The sequence below is a fragment of the Neovison vison genome, chromosome 6, assembly GCF_020171115.1.
Source record: "Neovison vison isolate M4711 chromosome 6, ASM_NN_V1, whole genome shotgun sequence".
Classification (NCBI taxonomy): domain Eukaryota; kingdom Metazoa; phylum Chordata; class Mammalia; order Carnivora; family Mustelidae; genus Neogale; species Neogale vison.
In genome coordinates, this window is record NC_058096.1 from 172,678,264 (window position 1) to 172,694,197 (window position 15,934).

The 15,934-nt window shown below is 40.7% G+C and overlaps 1 protein-coding gene across 3 annotated transcripts in view; it reads right to left on the bottom strand.

Annotated features, from left to right (window-relative positions):
* FANCD2 (FA complementation group D2) overlaps positions 1–15,891 on the bottom strand; it is a 61,139-nt gene extending 45,248 nt beyond the window's left edge. The window contains exons 1-11 of one of the 3 annotated variants that reach the window (XM_044253019.1): positions 15,844–15,891; positions 13,406–13,503; positions 11,235–11,375; positions 10,185–10,252; positions 9,919–10,022; positions 8,545–8,605; positions 7,549–7,601; positions 5,709–5,787; positions 4,148–4,272; positions 2,091–2,178; positions 821–925 (exon numbers count right to left, since the gene is read on the bottom strand). In XM_044253019.1, coding sequence (XP_044108954.1) covers positions 821–925; positions 2,091–2,178; positions 4,148–4,272; positions 5,709–5,787; positions 7,549–7,601; positions 8,545–8,605; positions 9,919–10,022; positions 10,185–10,252; positions 11,235–11,375; positions 13,406–13,469 — 888 coding nt within the window. In that variant the 5' untranslated portion in view covers positions 13,470–13,503; positions 15,844–15,891. Of the gene's footprint in view, positions 1–820; positions 926–2,090; positions 2,179–4,147; positions 4,273–5,708; positions 5,788–7,548; positions 7,602–8,544; positions 8,606–9,918; positions 10,023–10,184; positions 10,253–11,234; positions 11,376–13,405; positions 13,504–15,693 lie in introns of those variants that run through there. The other 2 variants (XM_044253018.1, XM_044253021.1) reach the window with 2 other exon arrangements.
* Positions 15,892–15,934: the final 43 nt, after the last annotated feature.

Below are 15,934 nucleotides of genomic sequence, written 5' to 3' on the forward strand. Positions count from 1 at the left end.
AGGCAGAGAGAGAGGAGGAAGCAGGCTCCCCGCTGAGCAGAGAGCCGGATGCGGGGCTTGATCCCAGGACCCTGAGATCATGACCTGAGCCGAAGGCAGCAGCTTAACCAACTGAGCCACCCAGGTGCCCCAAGATTTTATTTTTAAGTAATCTCTATATACACATGGGGCTCAAACTCACAACTCCAAGATCAAGGGTCACATGCTCTACTGACTGACCTATGGAGTGCCCCTAGACAAGGCATTTTAAAAAGGAGAGTTGACGGGTGCCTGGGTGGCTCAGTGGGTTAAGCCGCTGCCTTCGGCTCAGGTCATGATCTCAGGGTCCTGGGATCGAGGCCCGCATCGGGCTCTCTGCTCAGCAGGGAGCCTGCTTCCTCCTCTCTCTCTGCCTGCCTCTCTGCCTGCTTGTGACCTCTCTCTGTCAAATAAATAAATAAAAAACCTTTTAAAAAATAAAAATAAAAATAAAAAGGAGAGTTGATGAAAATAGTTAATGCAAGGATAGTATGTCATGCCCTTCAAAATTCCAGAATTCCTTAAGATATTACAATGAAATAGCAAATTAAACTGTGTAATGGCTTATATGCAACAATAAATCTGGCTAGTTTCATTCCATTGCCTGAATACTATCTGGATTAAGCAACATCATCAGTAGGTTTGGGAACAGGGAAGAATTAGAAGCTATAGTTTTAATAATGTATCTTCATCTAGGTACATCTCTTTTCCAATACTGACTTTTACAAGGGCACCACTGCTATACTCTGTACTCTCAGAGATGTAGCATGCGATTGGTGTTTGTTGGGAAATAATAGGGTACCTCAAGTGCATCTGCAGCTGTTACAGAATGAAGAATGAACTTGATTATCACAGGTAAATCATCCAGTTTGACAGATAACAGCTTCCCCATCACCAACTGGCGGACCTAAACATAAAAAGCACAAAAACCTTAAATATTTTTATGTTAATACCTCAACCTAGTACTGACCTATTAGGTAAAATCAGAAAATCTACTTTTCTCATTCAGTTTTCTCACTTGTCATTTAGGAGGAAAACCACCCCATTTTATTTTCAATTTTATTCCAACTTACAAGATTTTTTTTTCTTTTTTTAAGATTTTATTTAATTTATTTTACAGAGAGAGAAAGAGAGATCACAAGTAGGCAGAGAGGCAGGCAGAGAGAGAGAGGGGGAAGCAGGCTCCTCACTGAGCAAAGAGCCCAATGTGGGGCTCGATCCCAGGACCCTGAGACCATGACCTGAGCTGAAGGCAGAGGCTTAACCCACTGAGCCACCCAGGCACCCCCAACTTACAAGCTTTTAATTGTTAATACCACAGTTTCTTCAAAAACAGACAGGTGTTGGGGCAGCTGGGTGGCTAGGTCAGTTAAGCAGCTGCCTTTGGCTCAGGTCATGATCCCAAGTTCATGGGATAGAGCCCCACGATGGGCTCCCTGCTCAGTGGAGAGCCTGCTTCTCCTCTTCTTCTGCCTGCCACTCTGCCTACTTGTGTCCTCTCTCTCTCTGTGTGCCAAATTAATAAATAACATCTTAAAAAAACCAGACAGATGATAAACATAAAAGTGTTATTATCTTATAATTTAGAGCCTGAATTTTCCACTGGCTGAAGGAAGACACATAAAATTGTTATTGCTATGAGGAACAGTGTGTAAATATTATCCAAGATAGAGATTTCCACTAAAACTTACTGCTTTGAAACAGAGCAGCAAATCCATCATACTATGGCATATGAAGTTCATCAGAAAGAAAGAGATGAAATGTCACTCAATATCATTTCAAACATTTTTTAAAGATTTATTTATTTGAGAGAGAGAGAGAACATGAGCAGAGGGGAGGGGCAGAGCCGACTCCCCGCTCAGCAGGAATCTGACATGCAGCTTGATTCCTGGAACTTTGGGATCATGACCTGAGCCAAAGGCAGATGCTTAACCGACTGAGCCACGCAGAAACCCCTGCACCGTTTCAAAATTAAACTTTATACGCAACTGCTTCATAGCAATAAGTGACTGACATTTGTTCTGGGAGGTAACAAAGCTGGCTCTGTTTCTGGAGAGCGGAGTCCTTCCTACCTGAGACAGGAGCTTCAGGTCAAGTCGGAGGCTGGAAAGAACATCCAGGATAGGAACAGTGAGTGCAGTATTCTCCATTAAAAGGTCACTGTGAATGGTACAAAAAGAGAAAAGCTGTGTAACTTTTAACAGAGCTGGGCAGATATTTACTCAGAAAAACCACTCAGAATATGGGAAGAATATGCAAAGAGAGGACATACTCAGTTCTCACTAAACTTGTTAATAGTGTATTTCGTTAAAAAAATTTTTTTTTAAGATTTTATCTATTTACTTGAAGAGAGAGAGTGAGCGCATAGGCAAGTGTGGGGAGGGAGAGGCACAGGAAGAAGCAGACCCCCCATTGAGCAGGGAGCCCAACGCAGGGCTCGATCCCAGGATCCCAGGACTCTGGGATCATAACCTAAGCCAAAGGCAGGACACCTAACTGACTGAACCTCTCAGGCACCCCTAAAAATTATTTTGATCTAAATAAAAATACATGCTTGGGCAACCTGGGTGGCTCAGTTGTTTAAGCATCTGACTTTGGCTCAGGTCATGACCTCAGGGTCCTGACAGTGAGCCCCACATCAGGTTCCCTGCTCAGCAAGGAGCCTGCTTTTCCCTCTCTCTTTGCCCTCCCCTCACTCATGCTTGCTTTCTCTCTCTCAAATAAAATCTTAAAAAAACCCACCTGTTCATTACAGAAAATTCAAATAGAATAGAAATGAGAAGCCCTTTCCTCACCATCTCCACTACCCACAGGCAACCACTATTGAGTTGGGCACGTATCCTTCCTGAGAAAAGGAAAAAGAACACCTACAACAATTACAGGGAAGTATGAGAAGTATGACACATGTACATGCAAGGCATTACAGGAGAACAGAATAGAGAACAGCGATGGAGTCTAAGAAAAGGCTATGTAGGGGCGCCTGGGTGGCTCAGTGGGTTAAAGCCTCTGCCTTCAGCTCAGGTCATGATCCTGGAGTTCTGGGATCGAGCCCCGCATCGGGCTCTCTGCTCCGCAGGGAGCCTGCTTCCTCCTCTCTCTCTGCCTGCCTCTCTGCCTACTTGTTATCTCTGTCTGTCAAATAAATAAAATATTAAAAAAAAAAAAAAAAGGCTATGTAAAAGGACAAGCTAGAATTAAGCAGGCAAAGTGGGTGATATACCGCTACACCCAGAGGGAGCAACGTACCCAAAAGCACAAAGGGAAGAAATCAATGGACATTTCTGGAGGTAGTTTTGCAGACAACTAAAGGAAGTATTACAAACTGAATTTTTAAAAACTATTTTGAGGGTAAGCAGGAAATTGCATTAAAACAGAAATCCTACTACACAGGAATTTTGTTCTCCCTTCTTTAATTAACTGCCCTACCAAGTACTATTTTTCATGTAAATGATAGTAAGCAATGCTCTTAGCAATGGGTCCAATGTGATGTACACCAGAATGAATCATTTAGGGACGAAGGAATGCTGATATTTGGTAAAATCCACAAATAATTGGATATAGAGTCACAACTGAGGACTCCCTGGGTGGAATACATGCTAATGAAACAGATGGATCATGTCTAGGTCTCCAAAGACCAATTTTATATGCCTAATCCAAAGGCAGACTTCATATGTACAACCACTATACTATTTTTAAAAAAGTAGATGGGTGGGGCGCCTGGGTGGCTCAGTGGGTTAAGCCGCTACCTTCGGCTAGGGTCGTGGTCTCAGGGTCCTGGGATCGAGTCCCGCATCGGGCTCTCTGCTCAGCAGGGAGCCTGCTTCCCTCTCTCTCTGCCTGCCTCTCCATCTATTTGTGATTTCTCTCTGTCAGGTAAATACATAAAATCTTTTAAAAAAAAAAAAAAAAAAGTAGATGGGTTACCCAAATATATATTCATTATTACAAAAACAAGTCAAATCCCACACCTACTCATGGAAAGCAGATACCATCCTCTTTTATATAAATAGGAATACATTATTACTACTGTTTTTAGACAAGATCAGGCATGTTCAGGGGGGTATGGTCATAGACCTACTACTGTTTTCATTCTGCAGAGTTAAGGCTCCCACAGTGGGAACTTACCCACCTGAGTTCTTTCCCCACATCAGCATGCTGGGAATCCCCTAGGATCTCAGGAAGGCTGGTGACAAAGTCATGCTGCAGGTACAGCGGAGCAATACTGATCAGCTGCATGAGCTTGGTGGTGAGATCCTGCAGTGAAGAACACCATTAGAATTGTTGCACACTACCAGAACAGAAAAAGATGTCCTCCTCATGAATTGTAGAGATAGAATTATTTTTGTACAATATGGTACCTATACATACATTCAAACTCAAAGCCTAAATAAAGAGGTCAATGACCCAGAAATTTTCACACATGGTATGGTTCATCATCTAGTGGGTCTGTTGTATACTTTACTTCATTTAAGATTTTATTTATTTGAGAGAAAAGGAATAGAGGGAGGGAGAGAGAGAGAGAGAGCATGAGCAGGTGGAGGGAGAAGCAGATTCCCCACTGAGCAGGGAGCAGGACATGGGACATGGGGCTATATATCAGGAAACTGGGATCATGACCTATGTAGAAGGCAAATGCTTAACCGAATGAGCCACCTAGCCACTCCTACTTTATTTCATTTAACCTTCACAACTCTATGGAGTCTGTGTGACAGTTCCTTTTTTTTTTTTTTTAACTTTTTGGGGTGTTTTTGAAGATTTTATTTGACAGAGAGATTGAGAGAGAGCACAAGTGGGCAGAGCAGCAGGCAGAAGAAGAGGGAGAGGGAGACGCACGCTTCCTCCTGAGCAGGGAGTGCGATGCAGGGACCAATCCCAGGACCCTGGGATCATGACCTGAGCTGAAGGCAGCTGCTTAACCAACTAAGCCACCCAGGCACCCCTATTTTTTTTTTTTAAAGCAGTCTTCACACCCAACATGGGGCTTAAACTCACAACCCAGAGATCAAGACTCGCATGCTCCACTGATGGAGGCAGCGAGGCGGCCCAACAATTCCCATTTTTAAAAGGTGAGGATATGCATTGCCCAAAAACACACAGTAAGAACAAAACAATAAATACACAACAATACAGAATTTCAGTCCACATGGAATTCCAAAACTCATGTTCTTCCAAATAAAGATTTAGCCTTGGAATGCCTGACAAAAATTAATAGAATGATTTAAAGAACTCTGGAAAGAAACAGGCCTTACACACTATGCTCAAAACAGATTCAATTTTACCACAGTGCTTAATAACAAATCACTTAATTGTAAAAACTTACTAACACTTTCCTCATATGTAATCAGATTAAACATTTGCAGCACGGTAGGTTGGTCTGGGATCTCACTGATTTTGAGAAATGAAACATAGTCATCTGCGTACTTTGAAAGCTACTTAATTTCTTTCCAAATATTTATTTAATAGATATCTAGTCATCATAATTAGAAAAACTTTTTTTCTGGAGAAATTTAAAGGGTGAAACATCCATGATTCTCAAATTATGAAAGATGAAAAAAGCTAATAAATAGAAAAATGTGAATTTTCAGTTTAGGAAAGAAAAAGAAAAAAACCACTGCAAATTCCAAAAATTTGATTAAGCATGGAAAACAGACTCTCTAAATCCAAGAGACAGAGCAAGTCCTAAAGCCTACCTTGCCATCCACAATTCTGTCAAGCCATTTCAGTTGACTGATGATGAGTCTAGGCATGTTAAGTCCATCACTGTTCACACTGAAATGTTAGGATAAGAAGATAGAAACTTAGCTTTTCTGATTTACACAACAGCAAACATTAATAGTGCACAAACCATTTCAGACATTCAATTAACACTTACTCAATGTTTACATATCGCAACCTGCTTTAGACACACAGGTGACATAGGAAAAGCATGACACATATATGTTAAGATGGAAGAAGACACACTAAACTATTAACAGTGGTTGCATCTGGGGAGGGTTTAGTAAGGTTAAGGAAGGTCTGGAGAGTATTTCTTAATAACAATGTAAACAAAAAAATAAAGGCAATAAACTTGAACAAACTAAACAAGGAAAATTTTAAAAGGTAGAGAAGTGTTAAGTATTGAAAAAAGCAAGCATATACTATTTTGGAAACATAAAAGGTCAAATTAGACTATGTCTGTGAAAGTACTAAAAAACCATTTATAGATGAAGAAATGCTAGGGGCAGCTGGATGGCTCAGTTGTTTGAGCACTCAACTCTTGGTTTTGGCTCCTGTCATGATCTCATGGGTCGTGAAATCAAGCCCCATAAGGAGCTCCATGCTCAATGGGGAGTCAGCTTGAAGATTCTCTCGCCCTTTGCCCCTCCCCACACTCATGTGCATGCTCACATGTGTGAAAGTGTGCCCTCTCTAATAAATAAATAATTCTTTAAAAAAAAAAAAAAAAAAGGAATGTTGGCTTATTTCCCCCCAAATGAGAGCATCTGCTTTCCTCCTCCTATGTCTGAAGTTTTGGACTACCTCCAGTTCTTTTTCTTTTCTTTTTTTAAAATTATTTATTTATTTATTTTTATAAACATATAATATATTTTTATCCCCAGGGGTACAGGTCTGTGAATCGCCAGGTTTACACACTTCACAGCACTCACCATAGCACATACCCTCCCCAATGTCCATAACCCTACCCCCCTTCTCGCAACCCCCCTCCCCACCTCCATTTTTTTTTTCTTGACAGTATTCTTAGTCTTTGTTTAGTGCAGTCAAATTTAACTACCGAAAAAGACAAAAAAACATCTACATGAGCAATTCAGGCAAAGCCATCTGTGAAGATCTATCTTCAAGTGTATTATTACTATATACAAAACCTAGAGGGGCGCCTGGGTGGCTCAGTGGGTTAAGCCTCTGCCTTCGGCTCAGGTCATGATCTCGGGGTCCTAGGATCGAGCCCCACTTTGGGCTCTCTGCTCAGCAGGGAGCCTGCTTCCCCCTCTCTCTCTGCCTGCCTCTGCCTACTTGTGATATCTGTCTGTCAAATAAATAAATAAAATCTTTAAAAAAATATTTTTATCTTCGATTATTAATGAGCATTTAGAAAAAAATGTTTGATGCTCTTGTTATTTCTTTGTGAATTGTCTGTTAGTGACCTTTTTCTACTTTTCTATTATTCTTTTTTTCCCAACTTAGTTATTTTTTAAAGCAAATTCTAAAAAAATTTAGTATGCATACCCTATAAAATTGAAAGGGTAAAGAACTGTATTCATAGAACATCTGATTCCAGTCAGTCATTGGCTTCCCTCCTTTGAGACACCACTATTCATAGTTTATTGTGTATCCTTCTAAGAACATGCAGTCATATAAACAGACGAAATTTCAAAAAAAAAGACCCCACTGGAATTTTAGCAGTCAATTAAGAATCTGATGTCATGATCAATATGACTTTCAGAGAAACTGATGATGTTTCAGAGTAATCTTTTCAGAGAGAAACTTAAGCACACAAAGGCAATTTAAGCATTCCAGAATAATTCCACTTACTTTTCAAAAAGAAATTCTGGCAACTTTTCAAATAAAGTTTTGATAATGGCAGGCTAAAAAAGAAGACATAAGGAGTTAGGAGATGGTCTTTAAATATACAACAGAAATATATAATTAACCACAATTTGCTCCAACAAGAGCTCTTGTTGTTTTCAGGAGGAAAACCCTGCTATAACTGAAATCTTATTTTAAGAATGGCCACTTGAATGCTGCCTACATTTTGAACATAAGCTGTTGGGACACAGAGACTTGTCAATGATGTGTCTCCTAAAAAATTACCAAATGATTATAAAGGTAGCATTAAAATAATCAGATCATCAAAAATATTACTAAACATGACAACTGTTAACCTATGAAATGCAGACTTAAGATTATCAAATAGTTTGCAAGAAAAGAAGATTTCTCTCCAGAGGAGTAAGAGGGGTCTTAAATGTAAGCTAACTAAATTATATTGAAGATTTCCAAAGAAAAGGAAGGGACAGGAGTATGGGAAGATTCACAGTGAAGATTCACAGAAGAAAAGAGAAAAAATGGAGGACAGGGTAAGGCAAGACTTTCCATTGTACGTTTTTATAATCTGAAACATTTAAAACATGTTAAGGCATTGTCTATTCAATATATTAAAAGAGAGAGGAGGAGGAAAAGGGCAAAATCAAGTTAATCAGCAAGTAAAAATTGAAATGGGAGATGACACAGATGTGAATATAGCAGAGATATATAAGGTACTCAGAGCACAAGGGAGGAAAGTTTACAAATCAGGAAGGAGAGGCTGACGGAATAAGTGAGATTGCAAAGAAATGTAGTGGGCCAATCAGCTCAGTCCAAAGCCACAGCAATTGCCATACCAGATGCAGGTCAGCAATGAGGCTATGGTAAACTACTGCAAACCCAAATTCCCTGTTAACTCTACTAAACCCTGAGCTCAGGCATTATACTTGGGCATACACCACAAATCAAGTCCATCAAATGTACACAGAAAAAGTGACACAGTCTCACCTGTAATATGTCAATCCCCAGAAGCAATTTAATGAGGCTCTTAGAGTAAGATGTGCCTATGCTGTTAAAAAAAAAAAAAAAGGAAAGAAAAAAGAAAAAAAAAGATTTGTTTTCTATTTGTTTTCCTTAATGTTTTTATCATTTCTTCATAAAATTGGTTAAATAAACAATTTTTTAATTTTTTTGAAGATTTAAAAAATTTTTAATTTATTTGTCAGAGAGAAAAAGCAAGCATGAGAGCCCACAAGCAGGAGAAGCAGCAGACAAAAAGAGAAGCAGGCTCTGCACTGAGCAAGGAGCTTGATGTGGGACTCGATCCCAGGACCCTAGGAACATGACCTGAGCCAAAGGCAGAAGCTTAATTGACTGAGCCACCAGGCGTCCCAAATATACAATATTTAAAGAGAAACTATCCTGTTATAGCAGAAATACAGAACATGAAAAAATGGCTTTTTTGTTTTTTTAAAAGATTTTATTTGAGAGAGAAAGAGGGAGAGCAAATGTGTGCACAAGCAGGGGGAGTGAGAGAGGGAGAAGCAGGCTGCCCACTGAGCAGGGAGCCTGGTGTGTGGCTTGATCCCAGAATTCTGGGATCATGACCTGAGCCAAAGGCAGACAGACACTTAACTGTGCCACCCAGGCATCCCTGCTCTTTTTTTTTTTTTTTTTTTTTAAAGATTTTATTTCTTTATGGGGGTGGGGCACAGAAAAAGTGAGCATGAGCTGGGGGAGAAGCAGAAGGGGAGGAAGAGAGAATCTGAAGCAGACCCTGAGCTGAGCACAGAACCTGACTCAGGGCTCAATCTCTCAACTCTGAGATCATGACCCGAGCCAAAAATAGAAGTCGGACACTCAACCCACTGAGTCACCCAGGAGCCAAGAGAAGATGATTCTTACACAGGGAGAAGTAGAAAGTTAAAATTCTATCAACACAGATGAGACACACTTTAGAAAACATTCTGGTTCTTAGTCTCATAACTATAAATTAATAATTTAGGGGCACCTGGGTGGCTCAGTGGGTTAATAATTTAAGGGTTAAAACTGAAGATAAAACAATTATAAATAAAAAGTGAAATTCGGGGCACCTGGGTGGCTCAGTGGGTTAAGCCGCTGCCTTCGGCTCAGGTCATGATCTCAGAGGTCTGGGATCAAGCCCTGCATCGGGCTCTCTGCTCAGCAGGGAGCCTGCTTCCTCCCCTCTCTCTGCCTGCCTCTCTACCTGCTTGTAATCTGTCTGTCAAATAAATAAATAAAATCTTTAAAAAAAAAAAAAAGTGAAATTCAAAAAATTGCATTCTCCCCCCATTGCCATCCCCCAATCCAGTTAGTATAACAGATTAAATGTCAGCAAGATTCCAAGCCTCCAGTCCATACCTGGCTTCCTCATCCTGCAGACGTTCACATGACAAAAGGCAGCTCCTAAAACTGTCTTGGTCCTCAATGTAAGATTCTAGGCCACTAACAAATTCTTCTATTATCTTAATGATATTGGAAAAACAAAGAGTAAGATTTTCAGTTTAACATTTGCTGTAGGTTAGCTAAAAATCATTCTAGTTCATTCAACTTTATGCCAGCATCTTAATATTCCCAATTCCAGAGTAGTGCTGGCATAAGCGAAAGTACCAGGAAGAAACTCATACTTTGGGATAAGAAGGATGTTTCCTCAGAGTCTGAAAGAGCTTCTTTTGGAAAACAACTTGATCCACAGCTAAGAGGAAAAAACAGTTGATCAGCAGAGTCTTTAATACCTCCCACCATAGTTTTATTTCCCTAAATAAAAGTTTCGTATCTTGTGAAACCAATAAGGATATTTTTAACCTAATTTCAGAGCCAAATTTTCTAAACCCATGGGAAAACAGATTTAGCTTTGACAGAGGATAGCTGCTAAGTATTCTAAAAAGATATGAAATAATGGAGTAATCGATGCCCTAAAAGTAGGGCTTTAAATGGCTTTATAAATTTTCTTCTGAAATTACTCTGACACAGATCTAATAATTCTCTTGAGTATTTATTTTTCCACAAGAAAACACAAAGTATTATTGGTATATGCCATTCTTTTCTGAAAAAAGTTTTAAAAAATTAATAAATAAAAAATTAGAATTACTTAACATGCATTAATCAGTACTAGAGACTATAGAAATACTCTCTCTAAAAACCAGTATCAGGGCACCTGGGTGGCTCAGTGGGTTAGAGCCTCTGCCTTTGGCTCAGGTCATGATCCCAGGGTCCTGGGATCAAGCCCCAAGTTGGGCTCTCTGTTCAGTGGGGAGCCTGCTTCCTCCTCTCTCTGCTTAGGTGCGATCTCTGTCAAATAAATAAAATCTTTTCTAAAAATAAATAAATTTTAAAAAGGCAGTATCATTGTCATCTTTGTCTCAAGATGACTGGTGCTCCCTTTTTTTTTTAAAAGATTTTATTTATTTATTCGACAGAGATCACAAGTAGGCAGAGAGGCAGGCAGAGAGAGAGAGGAGGAAGCAGGCTCCCCGCTGAGCAGAGAGCCTGATGCGGGGCTCGATCCCAGGACCCTGGGACCATGACCCGAGCCCAAGGCAGAGGCCTAACCCACTGAGCCACCCAGCTGCCCCTGGTGCTCCCATTTTTAATCTTCACTGCCTATTTCAGAAATCCATGATTCAGTTCTGAGCCCTGCACTAAACCCAGAGAAAAGATTTAAATTAAAATATTACTTAGTTGATTCTGACTCTCTCCTGTTTTAAGAATAACTCCTGATGTTTTAAGAAGCTTTAAAAAAATACTGTCATTTTCTTCAACTTCATTGTGAACATGAGATTTCTTTGTCTTCTTGGAAAGTGGCTGCTTCCTGGCTTCTGAAAACAGACAAAATTTTCAAGAATGTGACAAATAGTAAAGATTAAAACTGTAAACACTACAATAACCCTAAGAGGGAAATTGATGGGTTCTTGAAGAACTGTATTGGAATTGATGCTGTAGCAAAATTTTATCTCTAACAATGGTCAGCAACAGTGGCTTATAAACAAACAAATCAACAAACAATTATTTCTGCCTATTGCATTTTTAAAAAAGATTTTATTTATTTATTTGACAGAGAGAGTCACAGCAAGAGAGGGAACACAAGCAGGGGGATTGGGAGAGGGAGAAGCAGGCTTCTTGCCAAGCAGAGAGGCCAGTGCGGGGCTCAATCCTAGGACCCCGGGATCATGACCTGAGCAGAAGGCAGACACTTAACAACTGAGTCACCAGGCCCTCTCTATTGCATTTTTATTTGAAGAATTCAAAACATGCCACTTCTAACAAAAATAACCATGGAAATGTTTTCTACCCAAATTCTAAAACAGTTAGTGTGCCTCAAGCTGTTATCTACAAACCAATGCAATCAAATCACTGAGATGCTTATTTTTTTTTCTCCAATTTAACTGAGATGCTTATTAAAAGGACATTCTTAGAGGCCCCTAAGTGGCTCAGTTGGTTAAGTGTCTGCCTTTGGCTCAGGTCATGATTTCAAGGTCCTAGAATTGAACCCCACATCAGGCTCATTGCTCAGTGCAGAGCCTGCTTCTCCCTTGGGCTCCCTGCTCAGTGGGGAGTTGCTTCTCTCTCCCTCTGCTCCTCCCCACCCAGTCTTATGTTCTCTCTCTCTCAAATAAATAAAATCTTTAAAAAATAAAATAAAATAAAAGCACATTATTAGATCACATCCCATAATTACTCAATTAAAATCTTGAGGATGGGGACCAGGCATTTGAATTTTTAAAGAGCTTTCCAGGTAATAATCTTGATATACACCAAAGTGTGGGAACAAATGATCTTGATGCAGGAGTAAAAAGAATCAGGCAGGTTCTCTGGCATCAAGCCTTTGAGTACAAAGCCCAGGTTGATTTTATCCCAAGGCTTTCAATGCAAGAGAAGTAATAAAACATAATAAACAAACAAAAACAAACAGTACTTGAAATTAAGTAGGATTATTTCCTCTTCTCCCTTAATGATGTAACAAGTTAGAACTCCCTTAACAGAGTAGATGAATATAATAAATGGGAAAAAAAACCTATCAACCTCTTTCCATCAGAACTAAGTAAGGGCCTCTGTCAACCACAGTCTCAAATGGACAGTCCATACTGTTTCTTCACCCCTGGCATGGTTGTCTGATAGAATGCCTTTCTTTTATATATCCTTATCACAGTTTTATCTGGATTGTAATTTTTTTTAAAGAATTTCAGTTTTAAGCAATCTCTAAATGCAACATGGACTTCGAATTCATAACCCTGAGATCAAGAGTCACAAGCTCCATTGACTGAACCAGGCACCCCCATACTATAATTCTTTTTAAGGGAGGAAAGAGGACCATAAACCTTTTTTTTTTTTTTTTTTTTGAGATTTTATTTACTTATTTGACAGACAGATCACAAGTAGGCAGAGAGGCAGGCAGAGAGAGGAGGAAGCAGGCTCCCTGCTGAGCAGAGAGCCCGATGCGGGGCTCGATCCCAGGACCCTGAGATCATGACCTGAGCCGAAGGCAGCGGCTTAACCCACTGAGCCACCCAGGCGCCCCGACCATAAACCTTTTTTAAAGGACAGATGACTATGTTGTACCTTCTGTCTCAGCACCTAGATGATATAAGTGGATAAGCTCTATAATACTGTTTTCTATAATACTAATTTCTCTTATGGATGTGGAGACTAAGATTGTGGCCATGCCCAAAGTCATACATGGAATTAGAAGCAGAAACTCAATCCCAAATCCCCTGATAATAGATTCTGTGTGCTCTAACCATTAAGACTTGATGACTCCCAGGACTTAAAAGGAGGAACTTTATCTCTCTTTAAGTGCCTCACACATTTGCTACGGAAATAAAACAACAAATGACTACTAGATACTTACTGGAGACATCTTCTATCAGGCTCTCTTTATCTTCTGATTTTGACAGCCTTCTCTTGGAAACCATTTTGACTGGAAGTCTTCTGCAATTAAATTACTTTCTAGAGCAAAATCAGAGAATAGAAGTTACCCTCTAGAAGCTAGATAAGTTTTGAGAAGTTAAAGCTATAGCTCAAAGAAAACTACCCTACCCAAAACCAAAGTAGTTCTAGTTTTTACACTAAAGTTGTCTAACTCCAGGTATTGAAAGAATTTCAACTCCTGTATCTGGTCAATACTCCCTTCCTTTCTAAACTTGATTACCTAGTTGCCTCTTTAGCAAGGCTACCTTCCTCTTGCTGAAGGATGAGATCCAGTTCTCTTTCTGATATCCCAGATCCTTCATAATCTGGTCCCAATCTACCGCTCCTTTAACTCATTAATCCAATATTGAATGCTAGAGACTGCACTAGGTGCTAGGGTTACAAGTATGAACTAGATATGATCACTGCCTTCAGGGAGTTTACACTATAGTAATGAATAGTCTTTTTTTTTAAAGATTTTATTTATTTATTTGACAGAGTGATAGAGAGAGAGAGAGAGCACAAGTAAGCAGAGCGACAGGCAGAAGGAGAGAGAGAGAGAAGCAGGCTCTCTGCAGAGCAGGGAGCCTGATGCAGGGCTCGATCTCAGGACCCTGGAATCATGACCTGAGATGAAGGCAGCCGCTTAACAAACTGAGCCACACAGGCGCCCCTAGTAATGAGTAGTCTTGAGGTAGTTATTTAGGTACAGTTATGTAAGTGCTGTAAGAGAGAAGCACAGGGTGCTATGAGGGCTCACAAGGAAATTTAATCTAGTTGGGGGTAGGGGAGATTAAGAAAAGCAGGGACAATTTCTCAGGGATAATTTCTGTGAGAAAAAGTTATTAAAGCAGGGACCTGAAGGCCAAAACAGGAATTAGCCCATAGAAGATGTATGAGAAGAGTAGTCTAAGAAGGAAAATATTCAACACAGAACCGGTAAGGAGCCTGTAGAGTTAGAAATGAAACTGCAGAGGTAGGGGATGTCCTGAACCTGAACACTAAGGGCCTCTTACTCTATCTCGTAAACCAAAACATTCTTGGTCTCAGTGCTTTTGCATAAGGTGTTTTCACCTGAAATGCTCTTATCTGCCTGGAAACTACCACTCATCCTTAAAGACACAGTCAAATGTCAAATAGTTATTTAGGTACAGTTATGTAAGTGCTATAAGAGAGAAGCACAGGGTGCTATGAGGGCTCACAAGGAAATTTAATCTAGTTGGGGGTAGGGGAGATTAAGAAAAGCAGGGACAATTTCTCAGGGATAATTTCTGTGAGAAAAAGTTATTAAAGCAGGGACCTGAAGGCCAAAACAGGAATTAGCCCATAGAAGATGTATGAGAAGAGTAGTCTAAGAAGGAAAATATTCAACACAGAACCGGTAAGGAGCCTGTAGAGTTAGAAATGAAACTGCAGAGGTAGGGGATGTCCTGAACCTGAACACTAAGGGCCTCTTACTCTATCTCGTAAACCAAAACATTCTTGGTCTCAGTGCTTTTGCATAAGGTGTTTTCACCTGAAATGCTCTTATCTGCCTGGAAACTACCACTCATCCTTAAAGACACAGCCACAATGTTCCTCCTATCCCCAAAGGAGCTTTCTACTCCAACCTCCCTGTTCCATAGAGTGTATCTAGGATCCCCTACCACATCACACCAGACTGTGGGGCTCACTGAGAACAGGAACTCAGTCTCACTTATCTCTGTATCCCTAGTGCCCAGCACAGCACCTGGCATAAGATTTCTGAGCACATTCCCTAAATGAGAACGGCTGGCAGGCAGGTAAATACTAATAACTAACAAGAACGATTTTAAGTGCTTCATAATTACTCACAAGCCTTTTTTGAGGTAGGTATCCTTATTATTCTCATTCAGTGGTGGAGTTGGGTTTCTAAGTCAGGCAGTCTGACTCCAGAATCTGCACTACCTACCAACTATACTTTTGATTATAGTGATGGCTTCCAACAATAGTTAACATTTACTATGTACCACGCACTATGCTAAGGGTTTTCTTTATCCACTGCCTCCTTAAATACTTATAACCATTATCAGCCATTTTTCGGACAAAAATTTAGTTAGGGTCGTCTGACTTCAGGGCACAAGCCCACAACACGGCTCCTTTCCAAAGAAGCCTGAAAGCCTGGTGGGTGGGGCCGACTGTCTGGACCAGGCCGTTCGGAAAGGAGCTGGGGGTAAAAGCCTTCGTCATTTTAACGACGGAGGGAGGTACCTGGGGGGGATTATCCCACGACCGAGCAGAGGAGAAGGCCGAGGTTCGGGGCGCCGAGCCCCAGAAGGAAAAGCCGAGCTCCGCCGGGGCCCAGCGAGCAGGCCACAGTGACGCTGGGCCTCGAGAGACCGCGACCGCTGCTCCACTCACCCGCCAAGAACCCGTCGCCGCCCCTTGTTTTTGACTTTGCCGCCCGGCGAGACGCCACGCTGACGCCACGGAGGCGCGCCTCGCCCTGACG